General features: G+C 38.8%; 1 protein-coding gene across 1 annotated transcript; it reads left to right on the top strand.

Moving 5' to 3' along the window:
- Positions 1 to 1,148: 1,148 nt before the first annotated feature.
- On the top strand, positions 1,149 to 13,676 carry sgsm3 (small G protein signaling modulator 3). The gene is made up of 21 exons (XM_040053084.1): positions 1,149 to 1,381; positions 5,130 to 5,198; positions 5,327 to 5,412; positions 6,115 to 6,178; positions 6,816 to 7,027; positions 7,153 to 7,260; positions 7,504 to 7,647; positions 7,771 to 7,966; positions 8,097 to 8,242; positions 8,419 to 8,652; positions 8,790 to 8,972; positions 9,154 to 9,309; positions 9,408 to 9,462; positions 9,820 to 9,869; positions 10,068 to 10,220; positions 10,312 to 10,382; positions 10,584 to 10,632; positions 10,769 to 10,854; positions 10,960 to 11,082; positions 11,296 to 11,356; positions 12,061 to 13,676. The coding sequence occupies exons 2-21, from the start codon at positions 5,192 to 5,194 to the stop codon at positions 12,142 to 12,144; spliced, it is 2,268 nt and encodes a 755-aa protein (XP_039909018.1). The 5' UTR covers positions 1,149 to 1,381; positions 5,130 to 5,191; the 3' UTR covers positions 12,145 to 13,676.
- The last annotated feature ends 572 nt before the right edge of the window (positions 13,677 to 14,248 follow it).

Genomic DNA, 14,248 nt, shown 5'->3' with positions numbered 1-14,248 from the left:
TCTGTGGGTTACATTATGCAGATCATATTAGCTTTGTTAATGATTTTGTAAAGAGGTAAATCACTGACACTGACAGTGCCACCAGCAACTTATAAACACAGAAGCCAAGCAACTGCTCTGTGGCCCCGAGAGCCAACAAACTTCCCCTCTCCTCGGTAAACACCCAATGGATAAACTAGTTGGCATCTTTGAAGGAAAAGAAAAGGACCGCATGGATTCAAAATGCAACAGAGCATCACAAAGCTGATAGTATGTTCAAATGTTCTGAAATGTGTTTGCATGCTGTTATCTATCGTTTCAGATTAAATTATTATTATGGAACTCGCTGAGAAGCATTGACTTCAACCTGTGGTTTGCATGCTCATCACTCAGAATGCTCATCACTGTAAACTATAAATAAAGATGAAGAATATTGATATAAAGGACAAAAGCATGAAAAAAATGAATCCCTTTAAAAAATAATGAAATGATGATTAATGATAGTAAACTTGAAATACTAAACTAACAATAACTAAATCTGAAAGACGTTATTAATGTTAAAACGAATTCATTAGAGAGGGTAGGAGGAGGCTTTTGTAAAACACAGCCATCTTGTGGAGTAGTCATGTAAGAGCAACGTGATGTGGCTTCAATCAGCAGCTAATTAAATTAAAAATTAAGCTGCTGTCATATGCTTAACAATATTAGAAAGCAGGAAGGAGAAGGGACAGTGGAATACGCTGTATTGTGCGTGAATACACTTTAATACTAATAAGAGTAAATAAATTAAATAAACATTAATTACTGTGAAATAACAGTGATATATGCAGTGACAGCTGAGGTTTCTCATTTGCAGTTTCTGTCTTTACCTATTTTTTTTAAAGAGGTTTATTTGAAAAAACAAAAACAAAAAAAAACAACTCAAGCAATTGGAGTTAGCACAAACTCCCATAACAGCTACTGGCTGACCCGCCATGAGACTCATGACTAGCACTGTTCTGAAACGTGTCTGGTTGTTTTCGTAGCTGGTCTGAATGAGGTAAGGGAGTACCAAAAAAAAAAAAAAAAAAAGAATGAATGAATGAATGGAACAAAAAAGAGATACGTCTTGTGCCTGCGTCACCTACTCCCCACCTGCGGAAGGATATTTTTGACTGAGAATTGTAGTTCCGGGATCTGGCGCTACTTCCCACGATGGAAAAGGAACTGGGAAAGCCTTACAGGGCGTAAGAATACGTCGGAGTTACACGTCGCCACTAGCAGGTGTACAGCATTGGGAAGTCTTACGTCCGAGGCGAGAGATGGCATAGCATATGGCGTTTTCTCTTTAAAACTATAGGGGAAAAACGAAAAGGCACGTCCTCCAGAAACCTTAGCGTGCGTTCGCTAGAATAATGTCACGGTAAGTTAACCGGACAGGCCTTCCGTGGTACACCGTTTTGCACCTAACTACTAGCTAAAAGCTAAACGTAGCATGTTTGGCTAACAGCTGACAAGTCAATATGAATGCATGAGCATTAAATTTCATGGCTTATTGTTTGATAACATTTGTGGTGTTGACCAAGTGTATTGTCCCTGATGGGGGTGTTTTTAAGGAAAGAAAATGTTGTGTTATTGTCTCGTAGCTGCAACTGACGTCAGCTGGGGGTTTGACGTAACAATAATTGAATCATTTCTCAGCATTGTGCTTCATACATATCTTTAAGTTTAAAAAAAACCCAGAATATTCAGTGAGATTTGTGTGTGTGTGAGTCCGTAACATCACGTGTGGTCTACCATTAACGTTTCAGCATTTCTGGGTCAGCTGAACGGTTTAACGATGACACATACAAAGCTGACAGATGCTGCAGTCTGTACCAACACAACAGATGATTTACACTCAAACGTGCCTCGTAGTGCTATCAGACGCAGGAGAGTCACTTGTTGCTTTATGCATAACCTTATGGCTTACTGACAACAGAGCTTAGGTGTTGCAGATAGATGTTGACAAGAGTGATGCAGTGCTTTTTTGTCATACAGCGCCTATTCCCTGCAGGTTCTTGCCTTACACTCCCTTGAAACGAGGAAGTAAGGCTATTTAGATGGGAGTTTCCAGCACTTTCACTCAAAGAAGTGGCCTTCCCTTTGCGTGTATGTGTGTGTAAGTCTAACTGAGACTATAATTAAATGCGATGCATGCCAGTGTGTAAGAGGGGAGACACACACAGATGGACTGCCAAGGAGACTGAAGGTGTGCGCCTGTCATTCTTCAGCCAAAGCTAGATTTGTTGGGCACAAGGCAGAGATGCTCTGGCATACACCGACACCCTTTTTTTTTTTTTCCCTTCTTCTTCCTTTGGTGAGGAGGCGACATGAGTCACCAATGTTGTGGTTAGTGAAAGGGACAGCTGGGGGAGGTGTAAGGGGAAGTGGAGTGGGTAGAGCTGATTGGGCAGGCTGACGGGGCAGCACAAACTCTAATTAGAGTAGAAGTAAGAGCTTCCTTATAGTGTTTAAAAGGAAGGGCTTTGCTGTGCACGATGCATACTCTTGGCCTGTTTGCACAGCAGGATGTTGCTTGTTGGTGTTCTTACAACAGGGTGTTGACCAATGTGTGTGCAAACACTTGTGAGTACAGCCACACCTCCGCAGTGAAAAGGATGTTATTTTGTTTGGAGAGGAAAAAAGCATGAAAGACCCTTTGTTATAGGTCCAGGAAGGTCCTCAGATGAAGTGATTTGATTTGTCTGTGCTGTTTACATCCTTGGGAGAACAAAACTGTAACAAGTTAATGATTTCCATTTATCACATGCATGTGAGAGCATTAACTTCCAAGTCACCTTAGTTCTGTTCATTTCCTGAAAGTTGTGACTTGTTTCTGCCCAAGTTTTGCCTTTCTCGACAAAATCTAAAATACTCGATGTGTTTTATTAATCACATGCAGAGTCACAATCGTATTTTATGTATCCGTGTTTGCAAACTTGGTGTTCTTCTTTGTAGTATAGAGCACATTCTGCGATGACTCTGAGAATAAGGATTGATATTATGAGAATAAGGATTCATAGTGGGTTACTCAGAACTTGCTCGTAATGTTTGTTTCAGGTTTGCGGACGAATTTTGCTGTCAGATTACTGATATGTGCAACAGTTTGCAGGATGGATTTTGTAATGTTTGGTTTTCTTTGGCAGGTGATTAAACTGTTAATGTTCTTGTAAAGGAGAAGCTCTAAAATCCCAGGCCTCCCTCAGTTAGACAGAGCTTCCCTGAAAACACTTGGCCATCCTCCAGACCTCAAATTGATTTCTCATCTCTTAAGTCCTAAATCTCCCTTCATGCCGCAAGCTTGCTGCTAGAATGAATCATTTTGGCAGCGTGTTTGCATGCAGGCGAGCCTCTTTTCACAGGTTATGGTTGTTATAGTGTTATGTGGCTTGTAGTTGCTTAGATTCCAAGTAGTGGTTTGTCTTACTGATATACTGTATTATTTCTTCTGTGGGGCAACAACTCGTTTGTTGCATTTGCCCACAAAACATCTATCAAATACAAACCATATATAGTGTTTTACTATTTGTATGCAAAAGACAGAACTGAGACTTGAAATCTTCTTAGATGCTAATGGCAAGAATCCATCATTTTAGAGGGACATTTGAAGTTGTCCAATAACCATATATCGGCCATTACACATACATCTTCCTGATATGCCTATGTGACTTGTACTTTGTTAGAAATGCTGCAGTGATTACTTAGAAAAATTGAGCCAGAATCATCGCACAATTACTCCAAGAATAGTTTTCTAGCTTTCTGTTTTGTAAAGGCAAAAATACCAACTGCATCTTTTCATTAAAGTCAGATTTCATCACAAATCCTCCAGAAAAATGTTGGGTTGTTCCCAAGCACAGTGCTGTTTAAATGTACACACAAAGGCTGTAAATAAATCAGTGTCCTCTAGACCATTCTGACTTTAGAAAAATGCCCTTTTTTTTTTGTTGTTGATTGTTTTGTTTTATAGTGAGCAGAATCATGGTCTGAATGCCTTAAGGGCGAAACATATACAGACTCTCTGTAGACGTCTCTTGTTAATCTTTTTGTTTTATTTATTTATTTTATTTTATTACATTGTTATTAGAGTGGATATTATACCGGAGCAGACAGTGGGTGAAGGACAGGTTCACCCACTGCAGTTACATAGTGTGCAAAGTGTGTGAACCTGAGTTAAAGTTGTGAATATTAACCTGTGGAAACACCATTGTTAATAATAATATCTAAAACACAGAAAGGCTGTACTGAGGTTAACAACTTTGTACCAACAGTTAGATGAGATCATGGTATTTGTTGCAGTGCTGTAGAGGGATGGCCCACTTTGCTCCCCTTCATTGCCAATATTTGCCATGTAATTTATTTATATGCTTAAACAGTCACTTTTTTAGCTTTAATGCAAAGGCTAAAATCTTGCAGACAAAAGCTCATAAATACATGGTATGTTAAGTCTTTGTTGTGTGTTTGTAGGCGCAAGTCATTTTATGGTTTTCTCACAGAATGTTAATTTTACCCCAAGATGTGCGCTCTACATTTAGAGCATCACAACACACATTTGTACATACACAAAGAGTTTAGTAGAATAGTTAGCCTCTGGTAATTACAGCAGTCATATGGCCTTGAAGAGAGAAACAAGAATCCTCTTTATCTCATTTTTTTTCTCCTCTCTGTGTTTGTGCCGAAACTCTGCATGTCCTGGAGTTCGTTCTAGAAGAAGGGGCATTGCCTTGTTACATTGTTGTTGGTCTGTTGGACAATTTCTTTGTACTTGATTGGTTTGAGGAATGGTGTATTTGTTTAGCAGTTAAGTAGGTTTACATTATAGTAACTTGGATAGTATCAAAATGGACTGAGGTCCTGAGTAACAGATTATGGTATCCGAAGGATTTCAAACATTACAGTTGCTACTGAAACAGTGAAGTCAAACACATTTATAATGTCCGCTAATTTGATGTGGTTAGTGGCTGTAAAGGTAATTTATTCTCAGTGAACCACTGTGTCTGGAGATTATCCCACAAACATAACATGTCAGCTGGAGGACTGAGTAGCTTCAGCATCGTTCTGAAAAATGCAAATGTTGACAATCTAGAAATTAAACTGCCAACTCATTCTCAGCATCTGTTTCTTTCCTATAGAGTGGCTATCAGCTGACTTGTTTACTCCCAGGTGTCCCACCATATTGAACTCAATCAGCAAAATGTCAGGTATATTTGCAAAATGTAATTTCTTTGCAGAACTTTGGATTTATTATGTGTGTGTGTGTGTGTAGATTTAGCAATAGAAAGATGGATATAATAAGACCTTTTTTTTTTTTTTTTTTTTTTTCTTTTAGGTACCTACACACCAGCTCCTGGTGGGCCATTCTCGGCTCTTACCCCAAGCATGTGGCCCCAGGACATTTTGGCCAAGTACCATCAAGTAAGAATATGGTTTCCCACATTGTTGATAAAACAAGTTTCTTGAGAAATCGAACATTTCAGATCTTAGAAATTGAGAAAAAAATATTAAAGGCTGTCACACATCTACATCCATCTTTTTTAGTTTTCTTCAACAAAAAAAAAAAGAAAGAAAATAAAGAATATATTTAAAAAATTAAGTGCATTCAAGGTTATGGTCCCACAGTGAAAGAGGGGTGGAATTCCCTTTAGTGTTTGCCCAAATCAAAGTGAAATAAAAGTTTTTGATTGTGTATAATCCATGTATTGGTTTGATATGAATATCAGTAGACTTATCGTTTTTGTTTTCTGTGTTCTATCAGTTTCATTATCAGGTATTTACCACTAACCATAAATATTTAGTTTTTAAATCACCAATTAAATAACCCACAGGTTTGTATATAATGTATCTGAGGTTACTTTTAAATTGAGAGGAAAAACGTAGTTAAAATGTGTTTTTGTGCTGCCGGTTTATTTCTAAAACACCTACTGTAGCCTGTTTGGGCGAAGGTAACGTTGTTCAGCAAAAGTTACCATGGTGATCTCGTCAGTTTAAAACACCGCTCCTTTAATGGCACTGAAACCATTAATCTCACTTCTTTATAGCCACGTTTGTTTGATATAGTCATGTTTCTACTATGAGATGTTCACCGATTAAATGCATGTCACTGTTTTGTTTCTGCAGAAAGACTCTTCACAGCAGCCTGAACTCCAGTATGATGAATTTGGCTTTAGGGTGGACACAGAGGGTATTTCATTTATCCATGACTTCTCTTTTGCTCTCTCTCATTCACACACACAGACAATTCTTTTCCATCTTAAAACTTTTTTTTATCATCATTTGGTGAATCGCAGTAGGGAAAAATTTTGTTTTTTAGATATGAGCATAGTAGCTCTATTATGTAGGTGAAGTGCATGTGATCTCAGGGTTTTTCCAGCCTTGACCTATTATGACAATGAAGAAGGCTATTTATTGAATCGTCTTTGAGTGTGTATTTTGAGTTTTAAACCCCAGAAAAAGGTTTTGTTAATCTATCAGCCAAATTTTAGTGATTTTAAAAAACAATCCAAATACACACAATTATGGTTCCAATGTTATGAATGATGAAAGCAGAATTCTCTGCTTCTCTGAAGTGTGCTGGTTGACAACTCATGCAAAAGTAGACTACTCTCTCCAGTCCTCCTGGAGACTCAGCTGAGTTTGTTTTAAGTGAAGCAGCTTTCATATCTCTGCAGTGCATGCCCACAGTATTGTTGCTGGTACCATTTTCCATTATATTGTTCTCCTTAATCCAAGAGTTTGCAAGTTATAACAATTTTAATATAGAGCCTCACAGATAACAAACTAAAGCTGAAGTTAAGGCTGAATATATTACTTTCTCTTAGATGGTGGGGAGCCTAAGTCTTGGCTGGGCACTGAGGGCTCGCCCCAGCGTGAAGACCCCCAGCAGCGACTGCGTTGGCAAGCCCACCTGGAGTTCACCCATAACCACACAGTAGGTGACCTGACCTGGGATCTTATTGATCCTGTCCTTCCACGCTCTGAGCGTTTGCATTCCTTGGTGCTAGGAGGAATACCTCATAGTATGAGACCACAGGTAAGCTTTACCAGCAGTGTTGTTTCTTGTAGCATTGACTAGAAGTCTAAAATACTGTTAAAGCAAGCTAGTTATATAGTGATGTTACTGAAACATCGTTTTTTTTTTTCCCCCTCCTCTCCTAGCTTTGGATGCGTCTGTCTGGAGCCCTTCAAAAGAAGAGGACCTCTGAGATCTCTTACAGAGAAATCATCAAGAACAGCTCTAATGATGACACCACAGTTGCTAAACAGGTAAAATGCCTAACTGTATAAATGTGTGAAGACTTATTATTGTAATTGTTATTATTATTATTATTATTATTAAGTTCAAAAAGTACTGCCTAAACACAGTCAACAAATCTGTCTGACACATTTGGAGATTAGACTTCAAGCATTAGGATGTTTTGCACTATTTTTCTTCATTTGCTCTGCAGAATCCTTAAAGATCTTTCAAATAATAATGGGATGATCCCGTCTTAATCTTTTGTCCCTCAGATAGAGAAGGACTTGTTACGGACTATGCCAACCAATGCGTGTTTCAATAGTCTGACCAGTGTTGGAGTGCCAAGGCTGAGACGTGTACTGAGAAGCCTAGCATGGCTCTACCCTGACATTGGGTACTGTCAGGGAACTGGCATGGTAAGAACACATACATAGAGAGTCTGTCTGATCAGTTACATTACTCAGAGCAGCTGATTCAGCATAGAAGGTATTCTCCTCTTTACGCTCTCATTGTTTCTCATATCTGTCTCATCCATCCAGGTTGTTTCCTGCCTGTTGCTCTTTCTCGAGGAGGAGGATGCACTATGGATGATGTGCGCCCTGATCGAAGATCTTCTTCCTCCATCTTACTTTTCCTCCACTCTGCTGGGCGTTCAAACGGATCAGAGAGTTCTCCGCCAACTTATTGTTCAGTACCTGCCGGCCCTTGACCGCCTTTTGCAGGAGCATGACATAGGTAGGATCAAGCATCAAGAAAGATGATGAGAGTTTAGTCCTTGGGTTGTGGAAAAAGGGTTGTGAGTTGCACCCTATACTGTACATTGTATACAGTAGGTAACATCATCTTCTTTTTTTTGAACATCCAGAGTTGTCACTGATCACATTGCACTGGTTCCTGACATCATTTGCCAGTGTGGTGGATATCCGTCTGCTCCTAAGAATCTGGGATCTGCTCTTCTATGAAGGGTCACTTGTGCTTTTCCAGGTGACACTGGGCATGCTCAAGATTAAGGTTAGCCTCTTGCAGTTTGTATTTTTCTTGAATGCTTTACATTTATTGTTATTGTTTTCTTTAGTCGGTGTGTGCAGTTACCAATTAGATTTTTTTCTTTGGGGGAGAGCAATTAGGATGGAAGATAAAGCCATCATCCTAATCCTAATCTTATTTCATTTACTTCTTGACTCCAGGAGGAGGAACTTGTGTCATCAGAGAACTCTGCATCCATTTTTAATACTCTTTCGGATTTGCCGAGCCAGCTGAGAGATGCACCTGCAGTTCTAGGGGAGGCTATGAGGCTAGCAGGGACACTCTCCCAAGAAACTCTGGAAGCTCACAGACACAAGCACCTAGCCTACATCCTAAATGAACAGGCACAGCTCAGCAATGGCAACAACACAACACTCAACACCAATCTCAACAAGGTCAGTCATTATAGTATTGGCATAATTTATTAGTCATGTGGTTTAGACAGGGAGAGTAGGAGTTGTATATTTACTTCTAAAAATTTTGTTAAACAAAAAGAGGGGAAAAAATTGAGATTTTATTGATAAATGTTTAGGTGGTGAGGAGGCAGTCACTGCGCAGGAAATCCACCCTGACCTCCCTGCTTTTTGGGGAGGATGAGGCAGAAGCTCTGAAGTCAAAGAACATAAAGCAGACTGAGTTGGTGGCCTCCTTGCGAGAGGCCATAACCCGCATTGCAGAGCACTTCCATTGTCTGGATCCACGCCACTCCAGCACTGTGAGTGTTTATGTCCTGTTCTGAACTACGAATCAACCAAAATAAACAGCGCATCAGCCATGCTGTACTTTCATTTGCTGTCTGTAGCATTATAATACTTCCAAATTGTGGAATTAATTTTAAGATTATTATTTTCTCACATTTTGACTTCATATCGATCCGTTCCATTTTTTCTGTCTAGGATCTGACTCCAGACTACTCCATGGAGAGTCATCAGCGGGATCATGAAAACTTTCTTGTGGTATCTCGCAACCGACGGAGACGAGCAAAGGCTTTGCTAGACTTTGAGCGTCATGATGATGATGAACTGGGCTTTAGAAAGAATGACATCATCACTGTGAGTCATAATTTACAGAAATGCTGGCAAAAAAGAAGCACAGCTTTAACACTGTCTGGTCTCTGTGTCTCATCCTGCTGTATTCTTCTGTCGCTCAGATTATTTCGCAAAAGGACGAACATTGCTGGGTTGGTGAACTCAACAGCCTTAGAGGTATGTGGGATTTAAAAAAATAATATATATATATATATATATATATATATATATATATATATTTTAATATAAAGAGCCAAAAATTTTTTATTGATCTAGCACATTTAAAATTTTAAAAAGCTGATCCAAAGGCAGATGTGTTTACATTCCACATTTAAAAATGAAAAACAAAGTAAAGAATTATACAAGTGATAATAATAAAAATGTGCAAAATAAGTAAAATTGTGTAAAAGATATGGGATAAAATTATAAAAGGAATCGAGTTAAAGTAAATAAGTAAAATGTAACAATAGAAACAACTGATATAAAAGATCAGTAAGTAATTATCTGCTGTATGATAAATTTTGTCTTTAACAGGCTGGTTTCCAGCAAAGTTTGTTGAGATCCTTGATGAAAGGAGCAAGGAGGTATGCACATTCTTACGTTATTCTCTTAATTAAAGCTAAGCACTTTGAAATTGTCCAGTTAGCTGATGTTTCTTCCAGTGTTCGATGTCATCAACTATGCACCAGGTTTTGTCTTTGCTTCTTTATTATTGTAATGTCCTGACTGTCGAATCATACAGTGTCTTCAACAGTGATTGACGATCTCGTACATGTCTTCAGTACTCACTAGCAGGTGACGACTCTGTGACAGAGGCAGTGACAGACCTGGCCAGAGGGACTCTATGTCCAGCTCTGAAGGCTATCTTTCAGCATGGTCTGAAGAAACCATCTATACTTGGAGGGCCATGTCACCCGTGGTTATTCATAGAGGAGGTAGGAAAACGTTTTGTCATCATAGTACCATGTATCACACATGCGTCTGTCAAACTGAAAATTTAAATTAAATCCTCTTCTTTTTACTCAGGCGGCCAGCAGGGAGGTAGAGAGGGACTTCAATTCTGTTTACTCAAGGCTAGTCCTGTGTAAAACCTACAGGTGAGGTGTACAGAAAGTGTTATTCTTTGCTACATTAACCCAAATTGTAATAATAAAATTTAATTAGCATTGCATGATGCTTTGTTAAGAACATAAATGGGCCATTTACCGTTAAATGTATGCTCAGTGCACTGTGTGCTTTTTGCACTACTGCTAGTAGAGATTTGGAAGTAACAAGTGGTTGTCTTTGGGATTTACCAGGTTAGATGAAGATGGAAAAGTACTAACGCCAGAGGAGCTGCTTTACAGAGTGAGTGAACACTCTATTTATTAATCACCAAGTGTTTTGTCAGTAATATGAGGCTTAGCTTCTAGTCTGTAAAGTTGCCGTGTAGCACTGAGGACTGATAAAGTGCATGACTGTTTCCCTTTGATTACCTTCTCAGGCAGTGCAGTCAGTCAACATGAGCCATGATGCAGCACATGCCCAAATGGATGTCAAGTTTAGGTCTCTTGTGTGTGTTGGCCTGAAGTAAGTTTCATCACACATGCATGTAGAATTGAAATCATCAAAGTCACTCTGTAGAATCATATTTTCATACCGAGTCTGTTTGAATCTTAACATGTTTCTCTTCAGTGAGCAGGTGCTGCACTTATGGTTGGAGGTGTTGTGCTCCAGCATGGCGGCTGTAGAAAAATGGTATCACCCATGGTCATTCCTTCGTAGCCCCGGATGGGTTCAAATCAAGTGTGAGCTCAGGTCAGTCTGCTCAAATCATGGATGGTTACCGAGTGTTAAATTCTTGAAGTTGGCTGTATCTTATCCACGAGCCATCTTTTGCATTTTCCACACAGAATTCAGTCGTGTAAAAACAGGAATATACATGTAAAAGAAGCTTGAAGGGTAAAAGTTAAACAAAGTGAAGCTGTGTATCAATCAGGATAATGATTAACAAACTTGTTTTCTCTTTAGGGTCCTGTCAAAGTTTGCCTTCAGTCTCTCCCAAGATTGTGAGCTTCCCGACAAAAAAGAGGTGAGTCAAGGAGCATGTGACAGCTTCTCAATATAGAGCAGTTGTGAGCCAGTCTTACTATCAAGGACGACTTGTTAGAACTAAGTGAAGAAAAATATTATGACTTATACTGTTTCAGAAGTCTGCTATTCTGAAAGCAGAAGTTATGGAAGTGCTGGTTCAGCATCACCTCTTTAGTTGGGATCTCTAGGTAATGTCGCTCATCAGACTATCCGTAGATTCGCGTAGGTATTAGTGTTCTTTGTCTTCTTTTACCCTTCATTTTCAGAGTGAGGTGGCACATTTGTAGAATAAATCTTTGAAAGAAGAAAATTTTCCATGTCACTGTAGAAGTAGACTAGAAATGGCAGTTGCTAGTGCTATTAGTGACACGCTGCCATCTCCTTCCTGCAAGTCAGACTGTCTCCTCTGGGGGGGGGAAAAAGCTGCATCTCTATGAGATCTACTGATTTCACTTCTATATTATTATGCTGACTGTCGAAACTATAGTCATCATGTGCGGTCAGTATCATGAATTTTTTTTCCCCTTCAGACTCCAGATGGCAACTCGTTGTGTTGTTTTGTTTTTTAATTAAGGCAATATTCTTTTAGGCAGATAATAAAACATATTTTCATTAAAATTGCTGATTAGTGTTCCTGTCAGGTGATGCATTACTAACTTCTGACTTCAAGTAAAAGCTTTCCACATTTCATTTATGTCCCAGGAAAAGGAGCAGAAGCCACTAAAAGAGGGAGTGCAGGATATGTTGGTGAAACATCACCTGTTCAGCTGGGACATTGATGGATAAATGTGCAGCAAAGATGGCTGAAACCTACAACTTGGTCTCAAAGTCATAGCTTAGTCTTTTTATTTTATTTTATTTTTTTTGTTCTTTAAATGTTAAAAAAAGTGCAGAGACAAGAAATCTAGACACTACTGTCAGCCTGCTAAAAGAAGTGACTACTTCACCAACCGGTTCACCCTCTCATCCTGTGTCAGTTTTGGACAATGGTAACACCCAAATGACTGAAACTCAACTGGCTCGTGTTGGCTGAAGCATGTGCACATCATTGTACATAATTTAAACTGATCAATACCCAGTACTGGAGGTTTCACTGCAAGGTTTAAAATACATATATATCTATATAAACATGTTACACACTCCTGCCATAGAAAGAGTTTGTACATCTAGGACAGACTACAACATATGACTGAACAGCATTTTTTTTCAGTACCTGAAGCTCATGGTGCATGAGTGGGTGAGAAATACAATCTATTCTTTTGTTCTGCTCATAAAGTTGCCATGACGAACACAAGTTTTTGTAACCTTATCCTAAATTCCATCCTCATCATCCTTTAAAGATTTAAGGCCAAACTAGAACATTACTAAACACAAAGCTGTAAAGTTACAAACTATTTTCAAGTGGAATGTATTTTACCTCAGTATCACAAATTCCACAAAATACTTCATTAAATGTTGCACATGCCAAGTAAAGCCTTGTGAAGTTGTGATATAAAACTATGGGTATGTGTGCTACCTAAGCAGTGGTAGTAAAACGTCTGTCTTGTATAATATAATGTACATGAAGCAGATAATTTGTGTTACACCTATATATGTATAAAAGATAACTACACATACAAGTCTATACTTTGTAATGTTTTTTTGTATATGCTTGTGACTATATGTACCATTAAGGCAATTCAAACATAGGACTTTTTATCTGTATTTTACATACAGCTTTACAGACTGATCTCTAGCTTTGACATAAACATCCAGAAATAAACTGTATCAAGTTCAGTGAGCTGTGTTACATGTAATGAAACATGTTCATTACTGTTTTTAAGACAAAGGTTTTGACTTTGTTCTTTTGATTTGTATCCCTTAGACTTAAAGAAAATACTTAGAGCTGTTTCTTAGGTCTACATGACTTTTTACTTAATTGTCAAATTAACAGTTCTTTCTTTTCACTAATATCATTTACAGTAAATAATATTTCACCAATCCATAAGTCCTGCTGTACAAAATTTAACTAAAGATTTACTGAAGAAAAACATCTATTCTCCTGGCAAATCATTTTTGCAAAACGTTTTGAGTTACCCCACATTTCTTCTTCTTACTTTGCTTCCAATGAAACAGACTTAAACTTTTCTGAAATGGTCTTGAGCAATAGTTTTGCAGACATAAAATAGCCAACAAAGTGAATCCATCAGCCAAAGGTTTGCAAGGTGTGCAATCTGTCCTTAAGAAGATTGATAAAATGGGCACAAAAGAAGTGGCAGGTCTCAAAAATGACAACAGAAGAACAGTATCTGAAAGTAATTTTTCTGAACTAAGAGGGGGAAAAATTCCAGCAAAGACCTGACAGGGCTAGAGTTGCATTTGGCTCTGCAGTTGATTCATCTACTGTTCACTGAAGCCTCGTCAGAAATGGTCTCAAGAATGGCTGGCTGTCAAGAAGCCATTTTTGAGGAAGGGAAACTGGCAGAAAAAGCCTGGGGTTACACAACAACTGGACAGAAAGGCAGTGGCAACAGGTCTGATGGAGTGATAACTGCACATTTGAAACGTTTGGTACATAGGAGGTCTGGAGAGAGGCACAACAGTGAGTGTCTGCAGGCATCTGTAGAAACTGGTGGCAACTGTGTAAGGATTTTGACCTTGCACTTCAGCCAGTGGTGTAGGGGATCATGTCAATATTGATGTATTTATAAAGCATTAGTACCATCTGGAAAGCATCTGTCAACAACCTCAACATAACAATGATTTTGAGTACAGTGCCCCCCAAAAAAGCACATCTGGATAGAAAAACACAATAGAATGCTGTCAGTCATGGATTTTTCTTCCCAGAGCCCAGGCCTCAACATAGCTGAAGCAGTGTGGGCTCGTCTTGATGGAAAATGAGGGGTTACAT

Source organism: Simochromis diagramma, unplaced genomic scaffold (genome assembly GCF_900408965.1).
Source record: "Simochromis diagramma unplaced genomic scaffold, fSimDia1.1 OVJJ01000321.1, whole genome shotgun sequence".
NCBI lineage: Eukaryota > Metazoa > Chordata > Actinopteri > Cichliformes > Cichlidae > Simochromis > Simochromis diagramma.
This window is presented reverse-complemented; position numbering and strand designations above follow the sequence as displayed.

Coding starts and splice junctions, on each gene's coding strand:
- sgsm3 (XM_040053084.1), top strand. Junction 7,967..8,096: donor TTTGCAGGAGCATGACATAG/GTAGGATCAAGC, acceptor TTGAACATCCAG/AGTTGTCACTGATCACATTG. Junction 10,221..10,311: donor CGTGGTTATTCATAGAGGAG/GTAGGAAAACGT, acceptor CTTTTTACTCAG/GCGGCCAGCAGGGAGGTAGA.